Source organism: Columba livia, chromosome 4 (assembly GCF_036013475.1).
Source record: "Columba livia isolate bColLiv1 breed racing homer chromosome 4, bColLiv1.pat.W.v2, whole genome shotgun sequence".
Classification (NCBI taxonomy): domain Eukaryota; kingdom Metazoa; phylum Chordata; class Aves; order Columbiformes; family Columbidae; genus Columba; species Columba livia.
Window position 1 is genome coordinate 54,147,405 of NC_088605.1, and position 25,747 is coordinate 54,173,151.

At 39.3% G+C, this 25,747-nt stretch overlaps 1 protein-coding gene across 22 annotated transcripts in view; it reads left to right on the plus strand.

Annotated features, from left to right (window-relative positions):
• MAPK10 (mitogen-activated protein kinase 10) overlaps positions 1–25,747 on the plus strand; it is a 167,377-nt gene that overhangs the window by 51,403 nt on the left and 90,227 nt on the right. For 11 of the 22 annotated variants that reach the window (XM_021289241.2, XM_065061832.1, XM_065061824.1 and 8 more), the window contains one exon: positions 24,843–24,914. The exons of 1 other annotated variant lie outside the window; for it this stretch is intronic. In XM_021289241.2, the coding sequence (XP_021144916.1) occupies positions 24,849–24,914 (66 nt within the window). In that variant the 5' untranslated portion in view covers positions 24,843–24,848. Of the gene's footprint in view, positions 1–24,842; positions 24,942–25,747 lie in introns of all 22 variants that reach the window. 10 more of the 22 variants (XM_065061833.1, XM_021289234.2, XM_065061835.1 and 7 more) reach the window with 2 other exon arrangements.

Below are 25,747 nucleotides of genomic sequence, written 5' to 3' on the forward strand. Positions count from 1 at the left end.
ATGAAACCTTGAGGTCTTCTGGTTGGATTGATTATACTTATGCAATCCCATGTTTCATGAGATTACAGTAATTCAAATGCAGTGGCTGTTTAAAATTATATTTGGCATGTGCAAAACAACTGACACAAGAGTATGCTAAACATTTTAGCTCTTTGTTAACAAATAAAACTCCCAAACTTCTACATGGCGCATGTGCTGGTTCATCATGGAGGTGGCTGTAACCCTGATTAACCTTTCTACCAGCAGATAATTTGGCCCAGAGATTATCGATGTCTTGTGAATTTTTTTCTATCTTTGCAAGACTAGCATTATGTCAAGCAGCGTTCTTCTGAAGGTACAGATTTTATTCTTTGTAAACAGGAATTTCTCCACTGGATGTAATGTAAAGTGTAAGGGCATGTTCCATTGTGAAGAACAAGTTATGAAAATAGCTGTCAGAAATAATTACAGTTGATCCTGCTGTCAGACAGGAATATAGACTGAATAATTTACTGATGCCTCCTTCAGCAGTATTTTCTATAACTCTGTTGCCAGGAAAATCAGAATTTAACTCAAAATGGTGAGAAAGGCATAAAATCATGTATAAGGGTAAAAAGGGGGAAAGGAAAGGTTATTAATCTTCTGCCCTTGGCTTTGCATAGTGGTTTGTGACATGGGCTTACTGTTCCATGAGTGTGTAGAAGTCAGGAGTCTGCTTGTGGACACTGGTTTTTGGAAGATGTGGAGGCTCTTGAATGTACAAGTGCTTCCCTATATTTCACTGACACTGAAGGATGTCTTAAAGGCCTTAAACAGCTCTTTGCTCCTTTTAAATTTTATACCTTAAATGAGATGTAGTATACAGTATACAACCCTTTGTGGCAGAGTGAGGGCACATGGAGGTAAGTGCACTGCATGATGGTCTGGAGTGCATATTTTGCCAAGTTGTCTGTAGGAGTGACTTTTAAACTGCCTGTAGAATAAGTTAATGGGAGAAGAAGCAAAGCTGTTGGTTGCCATTGCCCTCTGCTCTGCCTTTCTCTAGATTCCAAGCCTTGCTGCAGTTGTGCAGCACATCTAGGCAGAAGAGAACGATGAAATGTATAGTTGGCAGGACCCAAAAAATGCAGTTTGATAAACAGCTATTTTAATTTCATGGGTCTGGTAGAAATCAAAGTGGCAAAACTATTTTTGAAGAGTGGACAATACATCTCATGTACCCTTTAGTCAATGATGTGCAGTTGATAAGATTTCATTGATCACCTGTTTAAATTCCTATTCTTGAGTATTTCAACACTGATGTTTTGGGGTTTTAATTTACCTTTCGTCAGAAGGTTTCCCTATTTCTCCAAATAAGGACTTCTCCCTTTTCTGTAAACTTTCAGTACGGAGCAGCAAGAAGATCCAGGATGTGGAATCCTTATTCTTGTATAATGGCATATTTAAGGAACAACATATGGCTTGTTTAGTTGTCCTTTAGGCTGTTCTTTATACTCCAAGATCCACAGCTACAGAAATGGTCTCTACCTGAAGCTGAACAAGATATTGCAGTCATTGATGATTACATTGCACCCATAGGGTGAAAATACTGAACTTAGATCAGGTTTGAAAGAAAACAGCTAGTTTAATGAGAGCAAATTGACCACTTAGTGTGTCCCTTGCTTGCGTTATCTGTGCTGTTTTGAATTGGAGCAAGTAACAAGTGATAGGATAGGACGAAACAACCTCAAGTTGCACCAGGGGAAGTTTAGATTGGGTATTAGGAAAAATGTCTTTACCAAAAAGCCTGTTAAACACTGGAACAGGGTGCCCAGGGAAGTGGTTGAGTCACCATCCCTGGAGGTATTTAAAAGACATACAGATGAGATTCTTGTGGACATGGTTTAGTGGTGGACTTGACAGTGTTAACAGTTGGACTCAATGATCTTAAATGTCTTTTCCAACTGAAATGATTCAAGTGATTTTCTCTTCCCTCCTTCCATTTTTGGGTGATAACGTGAGATGGAATAGAAAAATTCAGTCCATAAACAGTTGGCTACGAGACTGGTGCTACAGGCAGGGCTTTGGGTTCTTTGATAACGGCTGGTTTTACAAGACACCAGTCCAGACAGTGATACGTGGGAAAGGTTTATCTCACAGAGGCAAAAGGATGCTGGGAAAGGAATTAGCAGGGCTCATTTGGAGAGGTTTAAACTAGACTTGAAGGGGGATGGGGTTGTGGCTGGGCTTGCATCAGTGGGGCAACACTCTAGAGTTGATGAAGACTGGGAGGCTTCCCATACCCCTGGGGTGAAATCCGTGTGCTCAGCTTGCTCCATCAAGTGCCTGTATACCAATGCACGCAGCATGGGGAATAAGCAGGAGGAGTTAGAAACCTGTGTTAGGGCAGGAGATTATGATCTGGTGGCAAATACAGAGAAATGCTAGGACAGCTCACATGACTGGAATGTGGTCATGGATGGCTATGTCCTTTTCAGGAAAGACAGGCTGGCCAGCCATGGTGGTAGAGTTGCTCTTTATGTGAGAGAGCAACTACACTGTATTGGGTACTGTCCAGGAGTGGATGAGGAGTGAGTTGAGAATCTATGGGTGAGAAAGTTGATGAGGCCTTCTACAGGCAGCTGAGAGCAGCCTCACAGTCACAGGCCCTGGTTGTCATGGGGAATTTTAACTTCCCTGATGTTTGCTGGAAGGAGTACTCAGCCAGCCAGCCACAGTCCAGTAGGTTCCTCCAGTGCCTTGATGATAACTTCCTGATGCAAATGGTGGAGAAGCCAACTAGGAGAGGAGTGCTGCTGGATCTCATCCTCACTAACAAGGAGGGTCTGGTTGAAGCAATAAAGGTTAAGGGCTGCTTTGGTTGCAGCAACCATGAAATGGTGGAGTTCAGGATCTCATGTGGGAGAAACAGAATACCAAGCAGAATTGCAACCCTGGACTTCAGCAGGGCCAACTTTGGCCTTTTCAAACAATTGCTAGGGGAAATCCCATGGACAAGGCTGCCTGAAGGTAAAGGGGCCCAAGATAGTTGGTTAGCATTCAGGGACTGGTTATACCAGGCCCAAGATCACAGCATCCCGACGTAGGAAGTCAAGGAAGGGAGCCAGGAGACCTGTGTGGTTAAACAGGGAACTGCTGGGTAAATTCAAGTGGAAGAGGAGAGTTTATAGATCATGGAAGGTGGGGCTGGCCACTTGGGAAGGATATAAGGCTGTTGTCAGAGGGTGTAGGGAGGCAACTAGGAAAGCTAAGGCCTCCTTAGAATTAAACCTGGTGAGAGGGGTCAAGGACAACAGAAGGAGCTTCTTCAAATACATGGCAGATAAAACTAACACCAGAGGCAATGTAGGCCCACTGATGAACGAGGTGGGTGCCCTGGTGATGGAAGATACAGAGAAGGCAGAGTTATTGAATGCCTTCTTTGTCTCTGTCTATACTGCTGGAGGCTGTCCTGAGGAGCCCCGTACCCCTGAGGCCCCAGAGGAAGTCAGGACAATGGAAGAGTCTGCCTTGGTTGATGAGGACTGGGTTAGGGAGTAATTAAGCAATGTGGACATCCATAAATCCATGGGTCCTGACGGGATGCACCCACAGGTGCTGAGGGAGCTGGCTGAGGTCATTGCCTGACCACTCTCCATCATCTTTGCCAAGTCTTGGGGAATGGGAGTATGCCTGAGGACTGGAGGAAAGCAAATGTCACTCCAGTCTTCCAAAAGGGCGAAAAGGAGGACCCGTGTAACTATAGACTGGTCAGCCTCACCTCCATCCCTGGGAAAGTGATGGAACAACTTACCCTTGGTGCCATCTCAAGGCATATCAAGGATAGGAAGATTATTAGGAGCAATGGCTCCTAATGGCTTCACCAAGGGGAAATCGTGCTTGACCAGCCTTGTAGCCTTTTATGAAGACATAACCAGGTGGTTAGATGATGGTAAAGCAGTAGATGTGGTCTATCTTGATTTCAGTAAAGCATTTGACACCGTCTCCCACAGCATCCTCACAACTAAACTGAGTAAGTATGGTCTGAGTGATCAGGTAGTGAGGTGGACTGGGAACTGGCTGAAGAAAAGAAGCCAGGGAGTCGTGGTCAGTGGGGTGGAGTCTAGTTGGAGGCCTGTATCTAGTGGAGTCCCTCAAGGGTCAGTACTGGGGCTGGTATTGTTCAATATGTTCATCAATTACTTGGATGAGGGAATAGAGTGCACTATCAGCAAGTTTGCTGATGACACCAAGTGGCTGACACGCCAGAAGGCTGTGCTGCCATCCAGCGTGACCTGGACAGACTGGAGAGTTAGGCAGGGAAAAACTTAATGAAATATAACAAGGGCAAGTGTAGAGTCTTGCATCTGGACAGGAACAACCCCAGGTTCCAGTATAAGTTGGGGAGTTACCTGTTGGAGTGCAGTGTAGGGGAAAGGGACCTGGGGATCCTGGTGGACAATAGGATGACCGTGAGCCAGCACTGTGCCCTTGTGGCCAAGAAGGCCAATGGCATCCTGGGGTGTGTTAGAAGGGGGGTGGTTAGTAGGTCCAGAGAGGTTCTCCTTCTCCTCTACTCTGCCCTGGTGAGACCACATCTGGGATATTGTGTCCAGTTCAAGAAGGACAGGAAACTGCTGGAGAGAGTCCAGTGCAGGGCAACGAAGATGATTAAGGGAGTGGAGCATCTCCCTTATGAGGAAAGGCTGAGGGAGCTGGATCTCTTTAGCTTGGAGAAGAGGAGACTGAGGGGTGACCTTATTAATGTTTACAAATACATAAAGGGTGAGTGTTGTGAGGATGGAGCCAGGCTCTTCTCGGTGACAACCAATGATTAGACAAGGGTCAGTGGATACAAACTGGAACACAAGCGGTTCCACTTAGATTTGAGAAGAAACTTCTTCACAGTGAGGGTAACACAACACTGGAACAGGCTGCCAAGGGGGGTTGTGGAGTCTCCTTCTCTGGAGACATTCAAAACCCGTCTGGACACCTTCCTGTGTAACCTCATCTAGGTGTTCCTGCTCCGACAGGGGGATTGGACTAGATGGTCTTTTTGATCCCTTCCAATCCCTAACATTCTGTGATTTTATGATTCTATGAAAATGGAACAAAAGGTCACAAAAATTAGCTCATACCTGGGCTTCCTTAATCCTGCATATCTTCAACAACTTTGACAGCTGTTTTCCACTGGAACAGTGGTGAAACTTTGCCAGGCCACAGTTGTTGAGCAGTGATCCCCAGATTTGCAGCTTTCACCAGGAAGACCTCAAAACAATTACTAGTGTGCCACCTGGACAAAATGTAAAACTTCCCTGTCAGACTATCTTATCTCTGGCAAGGCATCTGCAGGAAAATCCCTGCAGAAGAAGCAAACTACTACTGAGATGTCAGATGTTTGTGTGATGTTCATATTGCACTGTGATCAGTATACTGTAAAAACGTGGACGAAGGAATAGGAGGAGAATCAATACAGGAAAGGAAACGCCTTCTAAATGTTGTTTGTAGCTCTAATTTGTAGTCTGCTCCCTGTGAGGGAGAACTTATTGTGATCAAAGCCTTCATTTATGAAGATTACCTGTGAGTGTTATAAACAGAACTTGGTTTGATTTGACCAAGCAATTAACCTTTGAAAAAACATTGAACGCATGTGACATTTTGCATGATAGTTCTGAGCCTGGAGGGTGTGTGGGTGAGCTAGGCTGTATTCTGTAGACCTGACCTATTTAGCTTTGTATCTTACTGTAAAGTTTCACCTCTAAGTCTAATTCCAGTATTACTTCCCTTCCATAAGCATGACGTTGCAGCTGTGGATTCTATGCAGTGCCTTTGCACATGTTTACCTCTGAGGTCTAGAGGACATCGCACATGCTGATATTTTAGGCTGCTGTTTAACTTTTGGCAAAATTAAGATCACAATGCACTTTGGTAATACTCTTCTCTGTGTAGCATGGATGTGTAGTATTATAATACAAATAGAATATAATAGTGGTGTAAATGATAAAAGATGAGTTAGCAGTACCTAGTACAACATGACTGTTCTTAGTTCATCTTTAAGTGTCTGTACATTAATATGATAATGATGATTAATCATGATAATATGCGAACACACTAGCAAGGACTGAAGATAGTTCTGAATGACATTCTGTTTTGAATTTGTTTGCTAAGCACTGCTGAGAACAGCTGCAGAATACAACAGTGTTCTTGTATCTTAGGTAGCCTACTTGTGTGGTATTGTGTGGCGTGTTCTTGTTTGCTTGGGTTTTTTTGTTGTTGTTTTGTTTGTTTTAATTTTGATTAAAAAAGCCAATTAAGATCATGATATAATGTGACCAGGTAAGCCTAGCTTCCTAGGTGCTGGTCATACTGGAGCTTTAACTGTGTGCTGGATGTTAGGCAAATGCATAGGAAGTAGGAATAAACGAGATATTCAAATTCTTGAGTCCCTAGTATGTAATTTTAAGATGATCTGCCATTGAGCAAATGCTTAGGTGATACTACAGAGCAGGTGTTAATGCTGTTCCAGCTGTTCTGCCCGGCATTGCTCCCAGGTCAGCTTGGGAACACTGGTGCAAAGCCTGTGTCAGGAATTAATTTTGTTGGAAGCAGTATTGTCATAATAATCTTCAGGTCTGTTTGGACCCCTGTACAGGAGGTTAGGGAAGTGGCACAACTTCCCATGAATCTGTCATAGAAGAAGCGATGGCAGCCCAAAAAATAAGACAGACAGAACCTGTGCTTATTGAGAGGTTCCTATTCTGTTTAGAAGAGTGCAGGCAAAAGCTTTTGTTCCCTTTTCGCTCCATCTAGTGAAACAGTGCTCAGTATTAGGGTTCTCTAATAGCTCCAGCAACAAACCAACAAGCAACAAGAGTCATTGAAATGGTGGAGCTGTCAGTTTATGGCTAACAGAGTGAGGATCTGGGCTAAAGCATGCAGGCTCCATGCCTCCCCAGAAAGTAATTTCTTGTACATTTTTGGTAGAATACATGTACTTAATATAAAATAAAAATAGTCTGCCTCTCTGAGACCATAGTCTCTGTTAGTTAGATGTTCAGGGCTTACATTTCCAAGGAAGTAATTATTTTAGGTTCAAGAAAGAATACTGAAGTTCTCACCACATGTCTGTCCCACAATATTTTTAGAAGTGCTGAATGTGTGCAAATTCTCTATGCTTTACCTCTGAGGATAGATGGTACGGTTCAGCACAGGAACATATTTGCCGTGTTCGATACTGAAATCATGGCATTCACAAATGCATATGCATTTTATGTATCTAGTATGCCAAGCCCATTCCATTCAAGTAATAATTTTTCAGTGATTCTTGGGGTGTAAAATTATGTGAGCAGAATGTAACACTGTTCCCTGAATATTCTGTTTCTTCAGAGACATTAGCTTCAGCTTTAAATTCTGAAGACATGCTACCCTTGTTGTAAATTAGAAAGATTGAGAGATTGTGAGAGGGAAGTAAAATTGCCCACAGTTTTTGGGTAGGATTGAGGTAGAATCAGTGTAGTATATCACAGCTCACAGTAATCTGCTGAAATGAGCATTTATTTAGCATGAGGCTATTCTATAGCATGGGGTACTAGCCCCTATGCAAACAGAAAAGGCAGCTGCCACAAAGGATTATTTCTGATACTTCTTTTTGTTGCAGAAATATAGCCCTGTAAGTCAGAGAAACATGCCAGAGTCATGAGAAGGAGAATAGGACAACATTTTTCCTGCTATTCTGTTGTGGTCAATATGTGGTGTTTCTGATGATTGAGCTTCAGTTTGGGAAAGTGCTTGAATAATTTTACTCATTTTCTGTTACTGCACATATCTCTATATAGTTAAGGACAATCAAAAAATGTATAAAAATGCCCGTTTTCTGTTTGAACCTGTTTTGTGTGAATTACAGATGAAATGTTTTTTATAACATTGCACCTTGTGCAGTTGTCCTACTGCAGTGACTTTGTTGGGCTCATTAAATGTCCTAGAGGACATGATATCTGTAAACTCACATTAATTTATGAACACTTCAACTCCTAAAACTTGATTTTCTCTGTATTTCTAGCTCCTGATTGATTACACTTTAAATGTTTATTTAAAGCTGAAGGATGAGCAGACAAGCTTTATTCAACAGGAAAACAAGCTAAAGCTTCTAGTCTGCATGGCAGTGATTGTCATTCTGCTTGGCAATGTCTGCAAAGATGCCAGAGTTCATCCTGAGATGCTGCAGGACAACAGCTGCTTCAGTCTGTCCAGCTTAACGGTGTGTCAGCAGACATGTACAGGTAGCTTTCAGCGGAATTGCAGTGGTTCACTGGAGCATCTTTGAGGTGTTCTCTATTGGAATGCAGGAAGGGTGAAAACAGCACTTGTATAACTGATAGAAGGGTTTGTTAGAACAAATGGAAGGCGAAGACAGAGTTTGGAACAAGAACATAGCAGTGATGATGAGCCAGATTTCAAGCATGCTATGGTAACCAGTGTGACCAGGTCTTATTTGTTGTAAATATCGTGAAATAATAGTGTATTGAAGGTCTTGTGATAATGCAGTCGGGCTCTAATAAAAGTAGAATTTTTCTTTGGTATGTGCATTATGGTTTTAAAAACCTGTGGTGTAAAGTTAGGATTGTACTTTTAATCAGAATTGTTGGTGGTGGCTCAGGCTGAAAAAGGCAAAAGGCCTTTTTGGTATTAGTCCCAATTAAAACCAAACCAAAACCTCCAGAAACCAAACAAACAAGAACAGAGGAAAGAAGACAAACAAAAAATTACTTGTGAAAGTAGCATTCTAGAAATTTTTATTGAAGCTGGTGGGCTATCTAGGTTAAAAATAAAATTAAAAAAGAATAATCCAGTATTGTAAAACATGTGTTGTGACATTGGGATCTGATGTAGGATTTTTATCTTTTGTTTGTTTTTAGAGCTACAGGTTGTATATTGGTAGTTGTACATACCTAACATAAAATCTAAGCCTTTCTCTTTGCCATGCCCTGGAGAACAGACTATTGAGGTCAAAGGAGATCAGGGAATTCATGGAATGTCTGATAAAAGTTGTTCCTACTGATGCAGAGAGGTAAGGGGAGAAAAAGTTTGCTTTTGTAGACACACTTAGAAGGGCTTTAAAGGCTCATTGTGTTTCAGGAACATCACATTGGATTTTCTGTTTCCCACTGTCATTCACAAATTTATGCCCAGCTCAGCTTAAAACTCTCTGCTGTTCAAAACAATATGGAGTCTGTTATTAACCATACATCCATCTGATTTCATACCAAAACCCAGAAACATGTCCTATTGGAAAAAAAAACAAAAACACAAGCATCAGAAAGTCAAAAAAAGAAAAAAAAAAAAAAAGAAAGAAAGAAAAAAAAACAACAAAAAAGAGAGAGAGAGCAAAGTACTAGATGTTACAGAGAAATGCATCAGTTGATTCAGCTGCTGACTTCTATACTCAAAATTGTTTGGATTCAAAAATAAAATGGAAAAAAAGCACTTGCAAATGCAAGCAAAATCAGATTTTGTTCATTTGTTACTGAGGCAGCTGCGAAAAGAATGGGTTTCAGTGAAACTTGGTCTTCCTTAACTTCTGTTTTGTTTAGGAATTTGCCCCATCCTATTTCTCTTAGCTCTTATAAAAAGTGAAAATTGTATCAAAGGTATAATAGTGGTGCTTTCAGATGGTGGATTAAAACCAGGGATACAGACATTTCTGAGTAGGCATGTTATTTATTTTACTGGTGCCTGAGTTTTATTTATTGGAACAGTTCTTGAGGGGTGTTATAAACCTCTTTTGTAGAACATCTACCTGCTGATTTTGCTTAGTACACTGTACTATTTTTAGAGGGTGGGAAACTCTAGAAGGGTTTTTTTGTCAGCAGGTTTCCCCCCTGTGTAGCATCACTGAACCTGTCTGCTACTGATTTTGCTGAAAAAGCAGTAACCAGTCAATTACATGGGAAATATATGAACTATGCACGTTATTGCAAAGGGTTTATGTAACATAGAGTATGCAAAGTATGCTCTGATCTGTAGTCTACAGGAGGCTGGAAACTAAGTGAAGTAAATTTCTCATCTAAATTCAGGTATTTTTTGTGGACAGTGAGTCATTTCTGCGTGGAGCAGCTTTGTGACATGCATTGCATGTTGTAGTAGCTCATGCTACCACTTTGAAATGGAGAAGAGGAATCAGTCAGCTATCTCACAGTGGGATAGTTCCTTGCAAGGGATGCCAGGTCAGTTGGATTTAAGTTGATTTGTCTTGTATGCAACTTCTATTGGAAATGGAAATGTTATCAGAAAATACTTAGAGATAGTAGTATCTGATTCGCTGTGCATCTGCTCTTGTTTAGGAAGCAGGGCACAAACTTAATAGAGGAAACTATTGTCCTTCATTTTTTTCATCTTGGCCTTGAAAAGTAGACAGCAAAGCTGTCTGCTTATGCTTGTACTCTAGACACATGGCCCTTGTGAGGTTCAAGAGAACAAGAAATCACAGAATTTCTTAATTTTCTGGAAATGGGAACAGAGAAGGACAGGCACCTCAATGTTAGCAGCCTGCTGGCTGGATCATCCCAGTACAGGGTGGAATAGACACAGCAGACAGTAGCTTTGGAGGAATAATACTTTTAATTGACTGTCTGGTTCAAGTTCCCTTTGCAAATTAGGAACAACAGTGTAGAGCTTTGCGCAGGCCGACAGACCAGGTATTTATACATTATCTTTTCCCTGAATATTTACAAAAGGTATGAATAGGTTGAACCACTAGCCAATGGTATTTTCTAGGTAGCTACACTTCCTAGCTGGATTGCAGTGTAGAAATAACTCATTATGAGGATAAATGACAAAATAAGGGTAATAGGAACAGGGTGAAACGGCAAGAATATGATAAATAGGAATGAATTAGGGTTGGTGCATAGTATTGGTAATGTAGACAAACGTTTCAGCTGTTAAGTCTGTGTAATTAACAGCAATAAAAGCAGCTGTCAGTGGATGCTCTTACTACACTTATCTGGAACTTTAAGCTTCACTTACTGTTGCATGTATTCACATCCATTATAAACTTGGAACAGTCGTTTCTGGAAGTTCTCCTTAGTTTATTTCTTCATTCATGTTTCAGTATTTCCTCAATTAGTCTTCGCTTCAGATAGTTTCTTTTGGAAGTGATTATTGCATTTTATGAAGTGACCTAGAAACTGTTTTTCTTCTGACATATTATATGTCTTTCCTTATCACTAATAGTTTCTGTATTTTTCTTATTGGCCAGATGCTTTCTTAAAATTGCTTGAAACATGAGCCTTCTCTTCATAAAAACAGCTATGATATTCATTGCTTTTCTGAGAAGAAAAATAATGGTTTTGTTCATAGACTAGGGAAGTCTGAGAGAATTTATGAACTCACCTATTTTGTTCACCTTGGAACTGAAATAAATTCTCTTAAGTATTCACGTGGACTAATGTTGTTCTGCAGATAAAATGTTAATACAAATTTCCTCTCCACCTGCCCCAAATTTGGCAAACAGCTTTTGCATAACTTGAGCAAAAATACTACACTTGACCTTTGCAATAGGAAGGACACTGTAGCATTTACAAGACAATGATCAAACCACAGCCTGTCACCCAGTTGGGTTTCTCCTGTCCATTGTGACATGTTCACATGCTGGAGATGTTCCTATATTCTTTTCCTAATGTACTTCCAATTATCTTGCAAATGACTATGTGTGTGATTTTTTTGTTTGTGTGATGTTTGCGTTGGTAGAGTGTTTTGGTGGTCCGTGGGGTTTTTGTGTGTGTGTGCATTTTATTTTATTTTATTTTATTTTATTTTATTTTATTTTATTTTATTTTATTTTAAGGGATATACACAATAGTGTCTAAAATGTGTCTGACAATGTTGATTTAAGGTTCTAGTTTTTGCCACCCTAAGCGCTTTCTGCTAGATAGTGTAGCTTTGGGGCAAAAGGCCATGACCAGACTGTCAGTTCTCAGATGCCACAAAGACCTCACTGAGCTCCCCGTCACAGAGCCTTTTTTTGTTTTTTTGAAAAAAAGAGAGCTACACATGAGCATGTATTTTTTGAACTTCGAAGATTTAGACATGGATGTACATTTAGGAGATAGTATTGAATACAGCTGATTGAAAAAAATGTGGATAGAAGACTTCATTACAAAAAGTGCCTTTAGTAGAACAGAAATATTTGCTTGGGGGAGAGGAAAATAAAGAAAATTGGTCAAAGACAAAAATGTTTCAGCTCATGTGTGTGTTCCTATGCTCTAAGGGATATCCTTTTTATATACTTTTTCTTTCTTCTTTTTTTTTTTTTTTTTTTTTCCCCAGGCTTTTTTTTTTACTTGTAATTTTGACTGTTTAGTTTTTCTTTATTGCACAGAAATAGTTTTTCAAGTGCAGATTGGAAAAGGCAGCTTCAGTGGCCTTGTAAGTAGTGTGGGAACTGGTGCATGCTTGTGTGCTTGTCTACTAGTGTTTAAGAAAAGTATTCATGTATTTTCATAATGTTAATACCTGCTGTGAAGTCTAGAAGATAGGAACTGAATTAGAGTAAAATTAGGCAATGTGGTGCTACCTTCTGCATAGTTTAGAAAGATTTACATTTGTAGTTAAAAGTATAAAAGCACTAGGAAGTGAATCCAGAGACCATTATATTTGCTTGTCTTTTGCTCATTCAGATGACAATTGCTTCTTGTGGTGTATGTTCCTTACCTGTTGCAAGGAAAGAGCTAAGTGTAATGGTGACTTTACTGGCTGACAGACATTTCAGAAAGGGAAAATAATCCCCTCTTGAGCCCTTGATAAAGCCTTTCACTCAAAAAAAAACAAGTTTAAACCCTGAAACCTTAATCTAAAACTTCAGAGCCCTGGCATATGACTGAGTTTTTCATGCATGCTTATGTTTCTGGTTTAGGAGAGCAAATGTGAGTCCTCCGGTGGAATTGTGTGAGGGATGTGCTAGGCTGTATGAACACTGAGGCTAATGTGGAGCTACACTGTCCCCCTGGCAGTCCTAAGAAGAATTCATGCCTTGGACACACACTAAACTGCTGAGATTTTCCTGTAATGAAAAGGACATGTGGGTCCTTTCCCTTCTTTAGATGAGCATGGCCAGTATCCATGCATATAAGGGGGGGGTGGTTATTGTTGTTGCTGTGTAATAATACTGATCTGATGGCACACATGCATGAAACTTTACAAAATGTGTAGTGTTTATACTCTCCAAACTTGTAGTCTAACTGCAATAAGTATTAGGCAAATGAGGCAGTGATTTATAGAGAGCAGAATTGACTATGAAGGTCTGAATGAAATAACTACTATTATTTACATTGCTATTTTGTTGTGATCTTGAAGAAAGCTTGGTGGTAGGGACATCACCAGGTGTTCAAGCTGTGGGGAAGCTCTGCGAATTGAATCACAGCTGAAGGAAGAAGCCAAAAACATAAGCTGTGGATTGCAGCATTTTTGGAAAAATACACAAGTTACTAAATGGAAGAGCTTGAGAATTACAGTTGCACTTATATCTAGGGAGCCAAAAGTAGGATGAGGTTGTGTTCTCGTACTTCTTAAATTCTTTATTGAAAATAAGTCAGAGTAAAATACATGTTTAGTCAGATCATGGCAACATATCACTTTTTGGTACCTATCTCAGATCTTCTAGTCCAAACTCTTTCAAAGTAATACAGAGGTTTGTCATTTAAGTTATTCTTTAGTCTTTTTCTCTCTCTTGCTTTCTGTCATCACTCACCAGAGTTCCTGTGGTGGTGAAGGCTTTCTCAAGGATGCTCACCTTGTTCTTCCTAAGTTGTACTATACCTTATTAATGGCAATGTTTCGATGAGAGGAATCCTCAATCCAGCTGGTGTATCCAGGTAAATTAAACTTGTTCCTGTGCTGTCCTTAGGCCCTATGGTTTCCCAGCAGAGTCAAGTATTTCTGAAAATTGTTGACAGCTGCCTGAGAATAAGAGAGGCAGACATTTACCTGTTTGTCTGCAACATCTGCACTGTATCTCTGCTTTAATGCATTTACAGCCTTCCTCCGTAATCGTGGGGGTACCCATGCTTTTAAATGGTTCAGCGTGCCTCTGCTTGACAGAACCGACTCCAAATTGCCGTTTACCCATAACAGTCTCTTCCTACAGCTGGAAAGATGTCTCTGTGTCTTGGTGGAGATGAGGAGGGAGAAATTAGGGAACAACTTGTTTTGCTTTCTATTTTCTCTTTTCCCAAACCATTTGTCTAGAAAATTGTCCAGCTTGCCTCTTTGGCTCCTTTTTTTCTTACCAAAGCACTAAGAGGAGTTCCACTTCAGTTAAAAGGAGCATGCTAAGAGGGCACCCCTGCCCTTACACCTCCAGTCTAGTTTGCAGTGATGTGAAGAACAGTTTTTACATCGTTACTAGAACCTTGATATTCTGCCTTCCATTTCAGTACTGTAGAAACTTTCATGTTGTTGTTTTAGCTTCTCTCCCCTCTTTCTTTTCCCCTCTCTTTGGTTTTTTTAACAGATAGCTTAAGAAAAATAACATTTAAAATTTTCCGTTTGGAATGAATGACACACTTTTCTGATGTGATTGTGTCTGATGTAAAAGATTAATCCCCAAGTTCCTCGAATCGCAGAATCCTTGCCACTCAGTGAAGTAGGACCAAACATGTCTTTGTGCTCTCTCCGTATTCTGTGTATCTCCAAGGTTAGGATGTGTTGGAATGATGGGATGGTAACTCAGGGAGAGCGTGCTAGAGAGCTCAATTTCCTTTCAGAAAGTGAGATTGGGAAATGGGAGTAGAAAAACAGCTCTGAAGTTACTACTAGAGAACGTGATGGCCCATGAAAATGCAATGTGTTTCATGCTGTAATGTTTCTGTTACTACAAAAAGGTAACTACAGGAAGGTATTTTGCAGCAGTGTTATCTTTTTTTCAATCTTGTTGGTTTAGCTTCCACCGGAGTTGTTTTGTAATGTTGCTATCTTAACTTCACCTAAGTTGTTTTGTGACACTTGGCATGGGAAAGTAGACTAAATTTGGCACATATGATTCCTGCTGGCCATTTCATGCTAAGTTTGTTTTCATGCACAATGCTGCATGTGCTACATTTCAGGTCTCCCAAGTCTCTGCCTGTTGAAATAGACTGCTGGGCCCTCTGGGGTATGTCAGTGTTTTGTGTGGTAATATTTGAAGTGAGCCGGCATCCAAGGCTAATGGAGGCTGGCCACAAGATTTTAGAAAGTCCACAGTCCTCCCCATTTTCTCTTGTCACCGTACCTTTGTTTAATCTGTGACAGCCTATTAAAAATGTAAGAGCCTTGAAACAAAAATTCTAAATAGGTCTCCTGAAATGCAGAGGCTTGAAAAGGCTGCTGTAGTACGTACAACAGAGATGCAAAGTTGCTATTGCAGCAAAGCCAAAACATGGGACTCCTCTTTGTATCTGTCATGATCTCTCACAGAAGATTCACAGGTCAGTATACAAATCCGTAAATAACCACATAGGACATTACCTGTACAGTAGGTCTCAAATAGGAGGACCCTAACTGAAGTCGTAAACCATAACATCTTGTTTGCTGTGACTATTAGCTATTACAGACGTGAATAGCCTCATTTTTCATGTAAGGCTCAAATTCCTCTATTAAATACCTTGGTCTAAAAATCTAGATGAACAAGTGGTTTTGCTTACTGTCTTGGAAATTACTGCTTTCTAACTATCGAAGTTGCTTTGTTCTAATGTTACAGAAGAAAACAACAATGAGAAAATAATTTACTTTCTTGTGACAGTTTACCTTTGTGTTTTAATGCGCTGTTCTTTGGTTTACTTGTATACAATAACCTAACAGGAACATGGCTTGGTTTTAATCACTCCGTACCTATCCAGTCTAAGTTCTCAAAATATGCTAGTTTATGGTCATCTGTATAACAGGTAAGAAACAATAACCTGCACAATTCTGTGAATTAACATTAATCATGTACTGTATTTCTGATTTTGTTTATGGGAAAACAAATTACACTGACTGTTGCAGCAACACCACTCAGCAGCAGTAGATATACTTTCCTTAAATATTTATCCTCTTGTTGTTTTGTAAGAACCCTATCCAGTATTCACTGGATATATCATTATCATTCCCTGTGGTAACAGCTTACTATATTTAGCAGCTTGACCAAAACTAAAACAAAAATATGTAAAACTAAGTTTTTTTGCAAATAGTATAACAGGCATGAAGAACTTGGGCATCAGTGAAAGCATAGGTGCTGCACATCAGTTTTTGTGTATTAAGGGCTTGATTAATGTAAGAACTTCATGCCTAAATCTGATGTAGTACTTCAGGAGAAGTGCCTGTTTGGAGAAGTGAAAGCAACCCTCCACGGGATGAGTAGCACATAGTAGTTGTACTGTCAGTGTACACATGCTATGTCTAAAGCATGCAGATAGCCAGGGAAGCTAAAGAAGAAAACATTGTGCAGTTGTGTGCATCAGCTTGTAGGCTGAAAAACATTCTGAATTAGTATTTTATTTAGCACAAAGCCAACTATCCTTTAAAAATCTTGTACCCAGCATTAACTAGAGGTAGGTCAGAGCAAGGAAACACCTGCTTTTGCTGGGTTTACACCCTGCCTAACTTGAAGGCAGCCTTGATTTCTTTAGCCTTTCTGCACTAGCAAGACATACGTTCTGAACAGCAACAGTGCAGGTAGATGGATAGAGCTCGGCAGCAAACAGGCTGCTCTTTCCACTCCTGCGTTATATTAGATTAAATTATTGATCATCAGAAACACAGAGCCTCTTCTTACTCCATTAAGGCTTATTTCTCATATACTTGGGGTTTTAATCAACACAACCTGTAAAGGATCAAAATATCTTCTGTGTTTTCTTAAACAAGATGCAACTGCCATTTGATACTAACAGCAGTGATTTTGCAATAAATCTTGCTTGTATCCCTGAGATAAGTAGTTCTTGTAGTGTTTTTATTATAGGGGTAATTAAATTTTACAAATGTTAAAGCTTAGGAGAGGGAAAAGCTTTTCTGAAGGTAAGGTGTCTGGATTTGAATTGTATGAGAAATAAACTGTTCTGTAGCTGCAGAATTTACAGTGTAATCTGTTCACGGCCACAGGATTGTATTCCAGAGCTGAGCATCTTAGATGTTTTTAGAATACTAGTATTTTTAGGTGTGTAGCTGCTGTATTAATACACAAATACAAACCGAGGCAGGGATTGAGCATCCTGACTTTGCAAACTGAAGCAACTGTCCTTGCTTTGAACAGAGAGGTTGAGTAAGAGATTTCATGAGGTCTCTTCCACGGTGAGTGAGTCTGTGATGCTCTTCCTGAATAACCATAAGGTATAAATTGGCCAGCTCAGTTCAGTGGCCAATAGTGCCATTCTTTAAAAGTTATATTACATACTGATGTTTCAGTCAAGCAAGTTCTCCATAGACCTAAACAGCTTTTTGCATCTCCATCATACAATCTTTGATAGAGAAAAGATGGGCATTGGTAGAGTCTAATGAAGTATTTGTCAAATAAGTAAAAGCATGGCTAAATATTATTTTGTTTACATAATCTGTTCCTTTTAAAAATCACCTGAACTTTTTCCTCTAAATTGAATGAAAATGTCACAGAAATTGCTGTTTACCATTGTGCCAAGAATGAAGATACCCTGAAACAGGATTTATATCTGGATCAAAGTACCCTGGCCTTTCATACATTTCTCCCAAAGTTAAACTTATGCTTTTGACTAGGATATTAATCCTTTTTACACACAGCCTTCAATGATGGGGTGGTTAACTTGCATAACAGAGCAGCATATTAAGAATGAGATCCAGTTGCATATAGTATTAGAATTCCCATTAGAGCTCAGTATATATTTAATAAAATCTATTAATTTTATTGATAGTGCTTGATGTAGACAGTAATTGAGTATTTTTCTCTGTGTATTCTGTAGTATGTATATCACTTGCAAAAGTCATCCAGTGCCAGGGCCCTCTGTGTTGAAGGCAAATTTAACTGAGTTTGCATTAGGTTTGGAGGTTGTGCTCTGGCTTGATAGTGTATTAAGAATAGCTTTGATGTGATCCATTACATACCTTCAGGCAGTTTTACTGCTGATATTTATCTAAGGAACAGGTTTTTATTGCCTTTTTTTTTTTTTTTTTTTTTTAATAGAGGAAAACAACTTTCTAAGACAGCAGAATTTTTCATTCAACTGTGCTGAGATGGATACCTCAATTTTTTGTCTTTTTTTTTTTTCCAGAAAGAGAAAGCAAATTAAAACCAAATGCCAGAATAGGAAAAATACAGCACCCAAAGAAAAAAATAAAAAAGCTTTTACTGTTGTGGTAAAGGTCATTATTATATGGTAGACAAGAAGTAAGTGGTGCTTAGCTCTTTCCAATCATGTTTTCTTCATTTCTTGGACACAATAGAGCTGTGGTCTTACACATGGCTTCATCCTGTGCTAATTCAGAGGTGCTTCCAATATCAGAGTCTAACTTATAGACTCTAGGAAGTAGCTAGATTTTGTCTTTGAGTTTGCATCAGAGAATGAAGACATTCAGCTACAAATGAAAAGATAGTATGAGAGATTATCATAAGATCATCATAAATGGTAACTGATCTGTTGCTGGACCTCACTGGAGCAGGTCATTCCTCTCATAGTGCCTGTTTGGGAAAATAAGTATTACTTAGGTATGTGACATCTTGGACTGTTATAATGTGAGTATTTATACCAGGTATTGTTAAGTGTGGGGATCTGGCTTTTAATGATTGACTTGACAACACACAGGAAGCTGGTAGCAAGGCCACATGTGGAGCTCATCCGTTCCTGTCTTCTGCATGTGAGCTCTGGTCATTAGTAAAACCTGCTCATCAGTCCTCTATGTCTTCAGTTTATATTCTGTAATTCCCTTTTACGTGTATTTCCTCCAAAACCTTTTTCAGTGCTATTCCTAAATTCTTTCTTTACCACTCTCTTTTCCAGCAGTTCAGTTTTAGAGATCTTTGCATGATTATTGTGAATTTTTACGTGGTGTTACTTCTCATGCTGGTGGAACATGATCTGTTTCTGCTAGGATTTAACCTTAATAATTACCCTATTCACACCATTGCTTCCTCCAGTTATTCAAAAAATAATTAAAATGAGAGCATAGACACAACAGAACAACACTGTTTCTCAGTAGAAGCACTCTCCTTGTCTATTATTAATCTACTAGCAAATTTCAGTTCATATTTATTCTGTCAGGTCTTGAAGCTTCTTGCTAAGCAGTGGATTTCATTGAAGCTGATACTGAAAATGCCCTTTTACAGTGCTCTAAGTTAGATATGGGGGAAAAAAAGTTCTATAAAAATTGCTGATAAGCGTGAAAATCTGTTCTTTGAAGACCAATTTGATAGCATATTTGGACATATATATCCAGTCATAACTGGCAGCAATTATATGAAAAAGTTGGTCAAATTGCATCCCTTCTTTCTTGATCCAGTGTGTTAAAGAAGACTGAGCCCATGTCGGAAATTCAGTAGGAGTCTGGGGATCAGAAATGACAATTCTCTCCTGGTGTGCTTTCTCACGCTCTGTGACTTTGATCACGACTTCATTACTTCATACATTCAGGTTACAAAGGTGTTAAATGGGAAGATGCAGTACAGTGACAATACTCTGTAACTTCTTTATTGTTCTTCTGGTTGTTTATACATAGCAGATTAGCCAAATTTCAGTAAAGGAAAAATATAGAAGTGAGAGCATTACTCAAAGCCTCAGAGAACTGATAAACGACAGTGATGACAGCATACACTTTCAGATGGAGTGATGAATTCCAGTACTGGAAATGCATGAAATGACTCAAATACATTTTCAGAACAGGAAGCATTAACAATTCATAGATTTTAATCATTGAACATCAGTGTTTTTCAAGAAGGCTTTTAAGTGACAGCTGAAATGATAAATTGCCCCCTCTCATTGAAGTGGGACAGGATATTTTTTTAAAAAAAACAAGTTTAAATGATTGTGCTATTTCATTAATTTCTTTCATGCTCTGAATGAATCTTTCTGTTCACTAATGAAATATCATTCAGGCAGCAATATATATTTCAGTTAGCCTTTTGCAGCACAAATATAGAACTACATGCCTGTGAAGACAGAGACCTCATGCACTGTACGCGTTGAACACCTGTGATGTGTTTGGATGGCAATATCAAATAAGCAGAAATGCTTAATTTGGCTCTTGATACCGATATCTATATTTTCCCCTTATTATTGAGATATCACACTTGATGGGACTGGGAACAGATTATAGCATATTACTGGGATTTGTCCTGTGATTCTGTTAAAACCTTCTAGTTCGCAGCCATACTGTGCCATGTTTAAATCTAGTCTTGTTTTAGATGCAAGCGGATCCGTCTATGATATCTTAAGCTGCTATTTGATTTATGTTTAAATTGCAGCTTGTACTATTTATGTATTTGCACACGGGTTTACTTTTGAAATCAGGATTTCTTTCCAGTTCGTTTTGTTGCAGGACATATAAATGCCTCTGAGTACAGCCTCAGGAGCATGGGACGTAGTGAGTGCAGCAGTGGCACTAGATTTGGGACTTGATTTATTTCAACTGCAGCAACACTGGTTTAAACATATGTCAAACAGCTGCTGCAGCTTCTCTCATCAAGAATCTTGCTTCAACCCTGGATTGATGTATTTGGTGTAGATGATTTTGCTGTGGGGAGAGGTGAAGAGTCCTGCCTGTCTAGACTGTGATGGAGGGAGGATTGCAGCAGGGCAGCTGACTCCTTAGTCTCTCTGAATTAAAAAGTCATGTGGAACTTCCTGAGGCTCCACGTTTGTCTTTGGAATTGTCACAAAAAAAGCTTTAAATGTACTTTGACAGGCCAAGGCAATATCCATTGGGCATGAGGGATGTGCCTGTTTATTAGGAGACACAGGGATGAGAAACCATCATGGAGGTATTTTCTGAAAAGAAGGAGACTGTGATGCTTTCCCCAGACGAGAGCTGGAGAAGCAGCTTAGGGGCAGCATGGTGGGTGCAAGTGCTGAGGTGTCTCCTCAGACCAGCAGAGCAACAGTTCAGTCACCTTAGGTTCAAAGTTTGCATCTCTTGAGCCTAAGGCAAACACATGGTCTTGGTTCATGATCCAGAAGACGGTTATGTAACTACTGTGCTGTCCAGGAATGAAAACAAAGTTCCCTAGGCCAAAAGACTGGTTGCCAAGTTGCCCAGACGTTCACTGGGTACCAGCATCATGTAGCTTTGAGGGTGAGGAAGGATGAGCAGAAAGGTTTACTGTGGGAGGCTATATTTGGGAACTACAGTTACTGTTGTTTTTCTAGACTGCTTTGTCTACTGTCATGGTGCGGTTTCCTCTCTGCTGTCAGTAATTATAGTAATAGCATTGATTTAATCCTTTCAGTCTTCAAAGAACTATTTGAATAATAATGAGATAATCCTCCTGATCCCTGGAGAAGAAGATAAACATTATTAAAAATAACCAGTCTTACTGCAAACTAGATAGATTTGGCAGCAGCACTGAGGGAAAGGGGAAGTTCATTCCTGAGATCGGTGCACATCAGTAGCCCATGTTCTGTTTGGATGAGTAGCTGTTGATAAAGGAGGAGGAGTGTGGAGAAGAGCATGGTGAAGCAGCAGGCCAGGCAGAGACCAAGCCTCAGCAGGATCTTTACAGTTCCTGGCAGCAGTTCATTTGGGGGTTGTGCCACTGGGCTGCTCAGAGGATTTTTGGGATTTTCTTACTCTTGTCTTCACAGTTGCTTTACTCCTGCTATTTTAGTGCCTCCTAGTTTTGTATTGCCCTGAAACTAGATCATGTATCTGTTGCTGAGATTTGTATGGTTTTCCGGGTTCTAGCATACAGATGCCTCGATCATGATGAAAATTTGAGATCCTTTTGTGATGGTGATGTTTCACAGATGCTTCTCCCTGTGATGCAACTGCAATCTCTGGCTTCCCAACTGGATGCCAGGCTGGGTTATTACAAGGTGTTTTATTATATCAGTGCTGTTCTGTTCTCTCAGTTCTTCCCACCCTGAGTGATTTTGCTCAAGGTTGAAAAGATAAACTGTCAGAAATAGGGTAAAAAACACTGGGTGCTTTTGCTCTCATCTAAAACTCAGATCCCTAGTGAATTATGCCGTTTGTCAGTAGCTTTTTGTTTTATAACTGTTTTGTGTTGTGACATAATTATCTCAGCATCAGGCCAGTTCTTAATTTGCTTTACACTGACATGTCTTCTGTGTCTTTAGTGATGGGGTGTCAGCGCCAGAGGAGATGTGATCAAGGGTATTTACACAGTTGAGCATCAGTGTATTTTCTGGATGAAGAAATTGGAAGCTATATACATGTGTGATTACTTACAGGGCACTGAAGGAATCTCGTATAAATTCGATACAGAGCACTACGAAAAACATGAACTCAAATCTGGTTTGCCCTGGATATACAGTCTTACAGATCTCTGTGCTACAGAAAGATGGTCTGCCTGGTGTACAGCTGGAGTACCTCAGCTCTCTAGTCATCCATTTAATGTATCTCATGTACAGAGGAATATGAGTATTGATCTAGGCCATTAACACATATCACACATATTTTATAAGCAGTAACTACATACAAGTACAACACAAGATGTTGTAAAATTAATTCCAGTTCATAAAATGTACCAGTCTGTTGCTCTGCCTGTGGTGGCTATTAACAGTTACAGTCACTCCTTCGGAAAGCTGAGGAGCTGTGTTTGTGTAGTTATGCACATATAATATGAAGTGTGTCTTCTTTGTAGACTCTCGTAGCAAATTCAGTGAGGAACCAAATTTCCCCAATTCCATTCCCTTCCTTTCTTCATTTTTTCACTGTTAGACTCTGACTTGAATGTGTTGTGACTAATGACATGTCAGTCATTTATTATTATAGCAAAATTATGCATCCAGACAATAGGATTGCATCCTGGCTTTCCAGAAATCACTGGGAATATGACTAATGTTAAAAGCTTTAAAAAAATTCTTTCTTTCTCCTTCTTGTTTTAACATAAAGCATCTGTGGAATGTGAGGCTCCAGTAATAACTCACTAGGCAATGAGGCAGTAACCTCAGATGCTGTAATGTGATTAAGAAAAGGTCATACACTTTCCTAACAGGATTCTTCATTTATTAAAAATTAAACACGTGTGGGAACACATGCTGCATTCAAGTTAGCAAGTATCGGTGAATACTTTCTTGTAGTTTCTTAAGTCCTGGTCAATTTGTGTGAGATGAAGTGACTCCAAATGAAGTCTTGTCTTACTTAATGGCATTGACACTTAAAGGTAGTTAATTGTTCCTGTTGACAATTATGTATTGCAGGGCTGTAATGAGGCACATAGTATTTCAGAAACATGCCTGTATCGTAATCGAGAGATGGTTGCATTTCTTCGGGTTTCTATAGTGAGTTTACATGTAAAAAAAAAACTCGTAGTTCTACATTAATTTTATCTTTATACCTAAAAGTGGCTAGTTTTTAAATTGTACTGTTAAAAGATTTTTTTTTCTTTGAAAAGAAAATCTGAAAGATTAATGTACTCTGAAGTCTTGTGACATATTTACCTATTTTGGCTTGATAGCAATACTGTGGTTTTTTTCCCTGATGTCCCATGCTTGAACACAGCTAGGAAAGGATTGGTTAGTCAGAGCTGAATGGGATATTATGGAATTCAGTTAAAACAACTGTAACAGGGTACACAGGGAGGTCTTTCTAGTCTAGTGTATGGCTCCCTTGGCCAGTGTCAGATGCCTATGAAAGAATCTGAAATAGAGTGAGCGTATGGTGACAGACTGTGACTTAGAGTTATCTTGAGTCAGAGGTAAATAGACTTCAGCAGATTCCTTCTTAGTGAATTTGCCTGATAATACTAGGATGTAGGTCGACTTCTGACATGCACAATGACATGAAGCAGGGAGTTTCGCAGTCTGACAGAACAGCAGACGCAGAATTGTCTCTTATTGCTGATGCTGAATCTGTTGTTTGATCACTTAATTTGATGCCACATACTTCTTTTACTACCCCCCCCACCCCAAAAAAAAACAAACAAAAAACACACACACACCAAAACAACAACAAAAACCAAACAAAAACACCAAAACAAAACACAGACACACACAAAACCAAAACCAAACCAAAACCCCCACACACACCAAACCAAACACACAAAAGGAAACCAAAAACCAAAACCAAAAAAACATAAGGGTTTTCCCTTTTCAGTATGCTACTCATTTTATGGATCTCCAGCATATCTCCACTCAAGACAAGTCTTTTCCAGGTTTAAAAAAAATTCTCAGTCTGTGCAGTTTTTTCGTGTAAGGAATCACCGTGTGTTTTGGACCCTTCTTACCGCCCTTTTCTATAACTTCTTTAGTTGTAAGATGTAAACTAGAACTACATGTAATATTTGTGAAGTGGTTGTGCCATGAATTTATACAGTGACATAATTAGTCTCTCAGTTTTCTATAACTGTCCTATTAATTTCCAACTTAGGACTTGGGTTTTTTCCTCTCTATAATATTAACTGTCTCAAATTCACATATTGTTTAGAACTTTATTGACCTGATTTTTATTTTGTTGATATAGGAATATAAAAGTAACAAGATAAACTTTGAGGTAATGGCATGAGTTACTGTAAAATTTGGCAGATGTAACCAAGTCATATTTGAGACTAAAACCTTGATGAGCATCAGAAAGAATTTAGACCCTATTTACAGTTCAGTGTTCTAACTCATTTCTCTTGTCCACAAGCTAGATAGCAACTCAGGCTGGTTTTATAATCCAAATGTAGGTAGAGCTGTGTTGTACTTGGACATCAGCAGACATACAAGATTTCTATGTTTACTTTTCTTTAATTGCAGGTATTTATGAGCCGGCATTTCTTGTATTATTGTGGTGAACCTACCCTGGATGTGAAGATTGCCTTTTGTCAGGTGTGTGTTCCTTACAGGTAAAACAAGGTACAGTATATACTTCATTTTTGCAGTTCATGTCATAATAATAGAAGAAAAAATATAAGTGAATTTCGGCAACTTACTGCAAGTAACTGGTTTTAAGAATGAGAGTAAATATAAAAAACAGAATAAAACATAACAGAAAATATTTTTCTATTTATTTTGGTTGTTGTAGTTTTGCTCTTGATAATTTTTACTTTTGTTTTCCTGAAATGTCAGTCCGAGGGTTTTTTTAGGTAAAAATAATAGCAGGGTTCAAACAGGGAAATATGTTGGCTGTACTTCCAATAAACTCAATGATAAATCAAACAGAATAACTGTACCTACACAGGTGCTTTCACAGAATTATGCAAATTGAAGCTATTTTATGTTAGCGTTTTTTTTTTGTGAGACAGAGCCTTTTACATTGTAGTGTGTGAGTACAGTTTTCAGTCCCTTAGTCTAGTGAAGGGAGGATAATTGAAATTCTGGGGTTTATATTGTCTCTAGTTGAACACAATGTGCTACGCAGGTTCTGATGTCATGAGACTGCACTGTAGCCAATTCTGTATTTCAGAATTACCCTTCAAATTCTTTGGTAACAATGGTTGCAACTCTAGAAGGCTGAAACTAACTTTGTGAGATGAAGAAAAAATGTATTGATTTGTCTGGTTTTTGGTTCCCTTGTGTAGATTATGTTAGTTAACATATATATGAGTATGCTGGTTTGACTGAAAATGAGTTAATTTTCTTTGTGCAGCTAGAAACCTTTCTTTTTCACAGCTACCACTCTCATTATTTGGACTTAGTTTGTGAACAAGAGATAACATTCC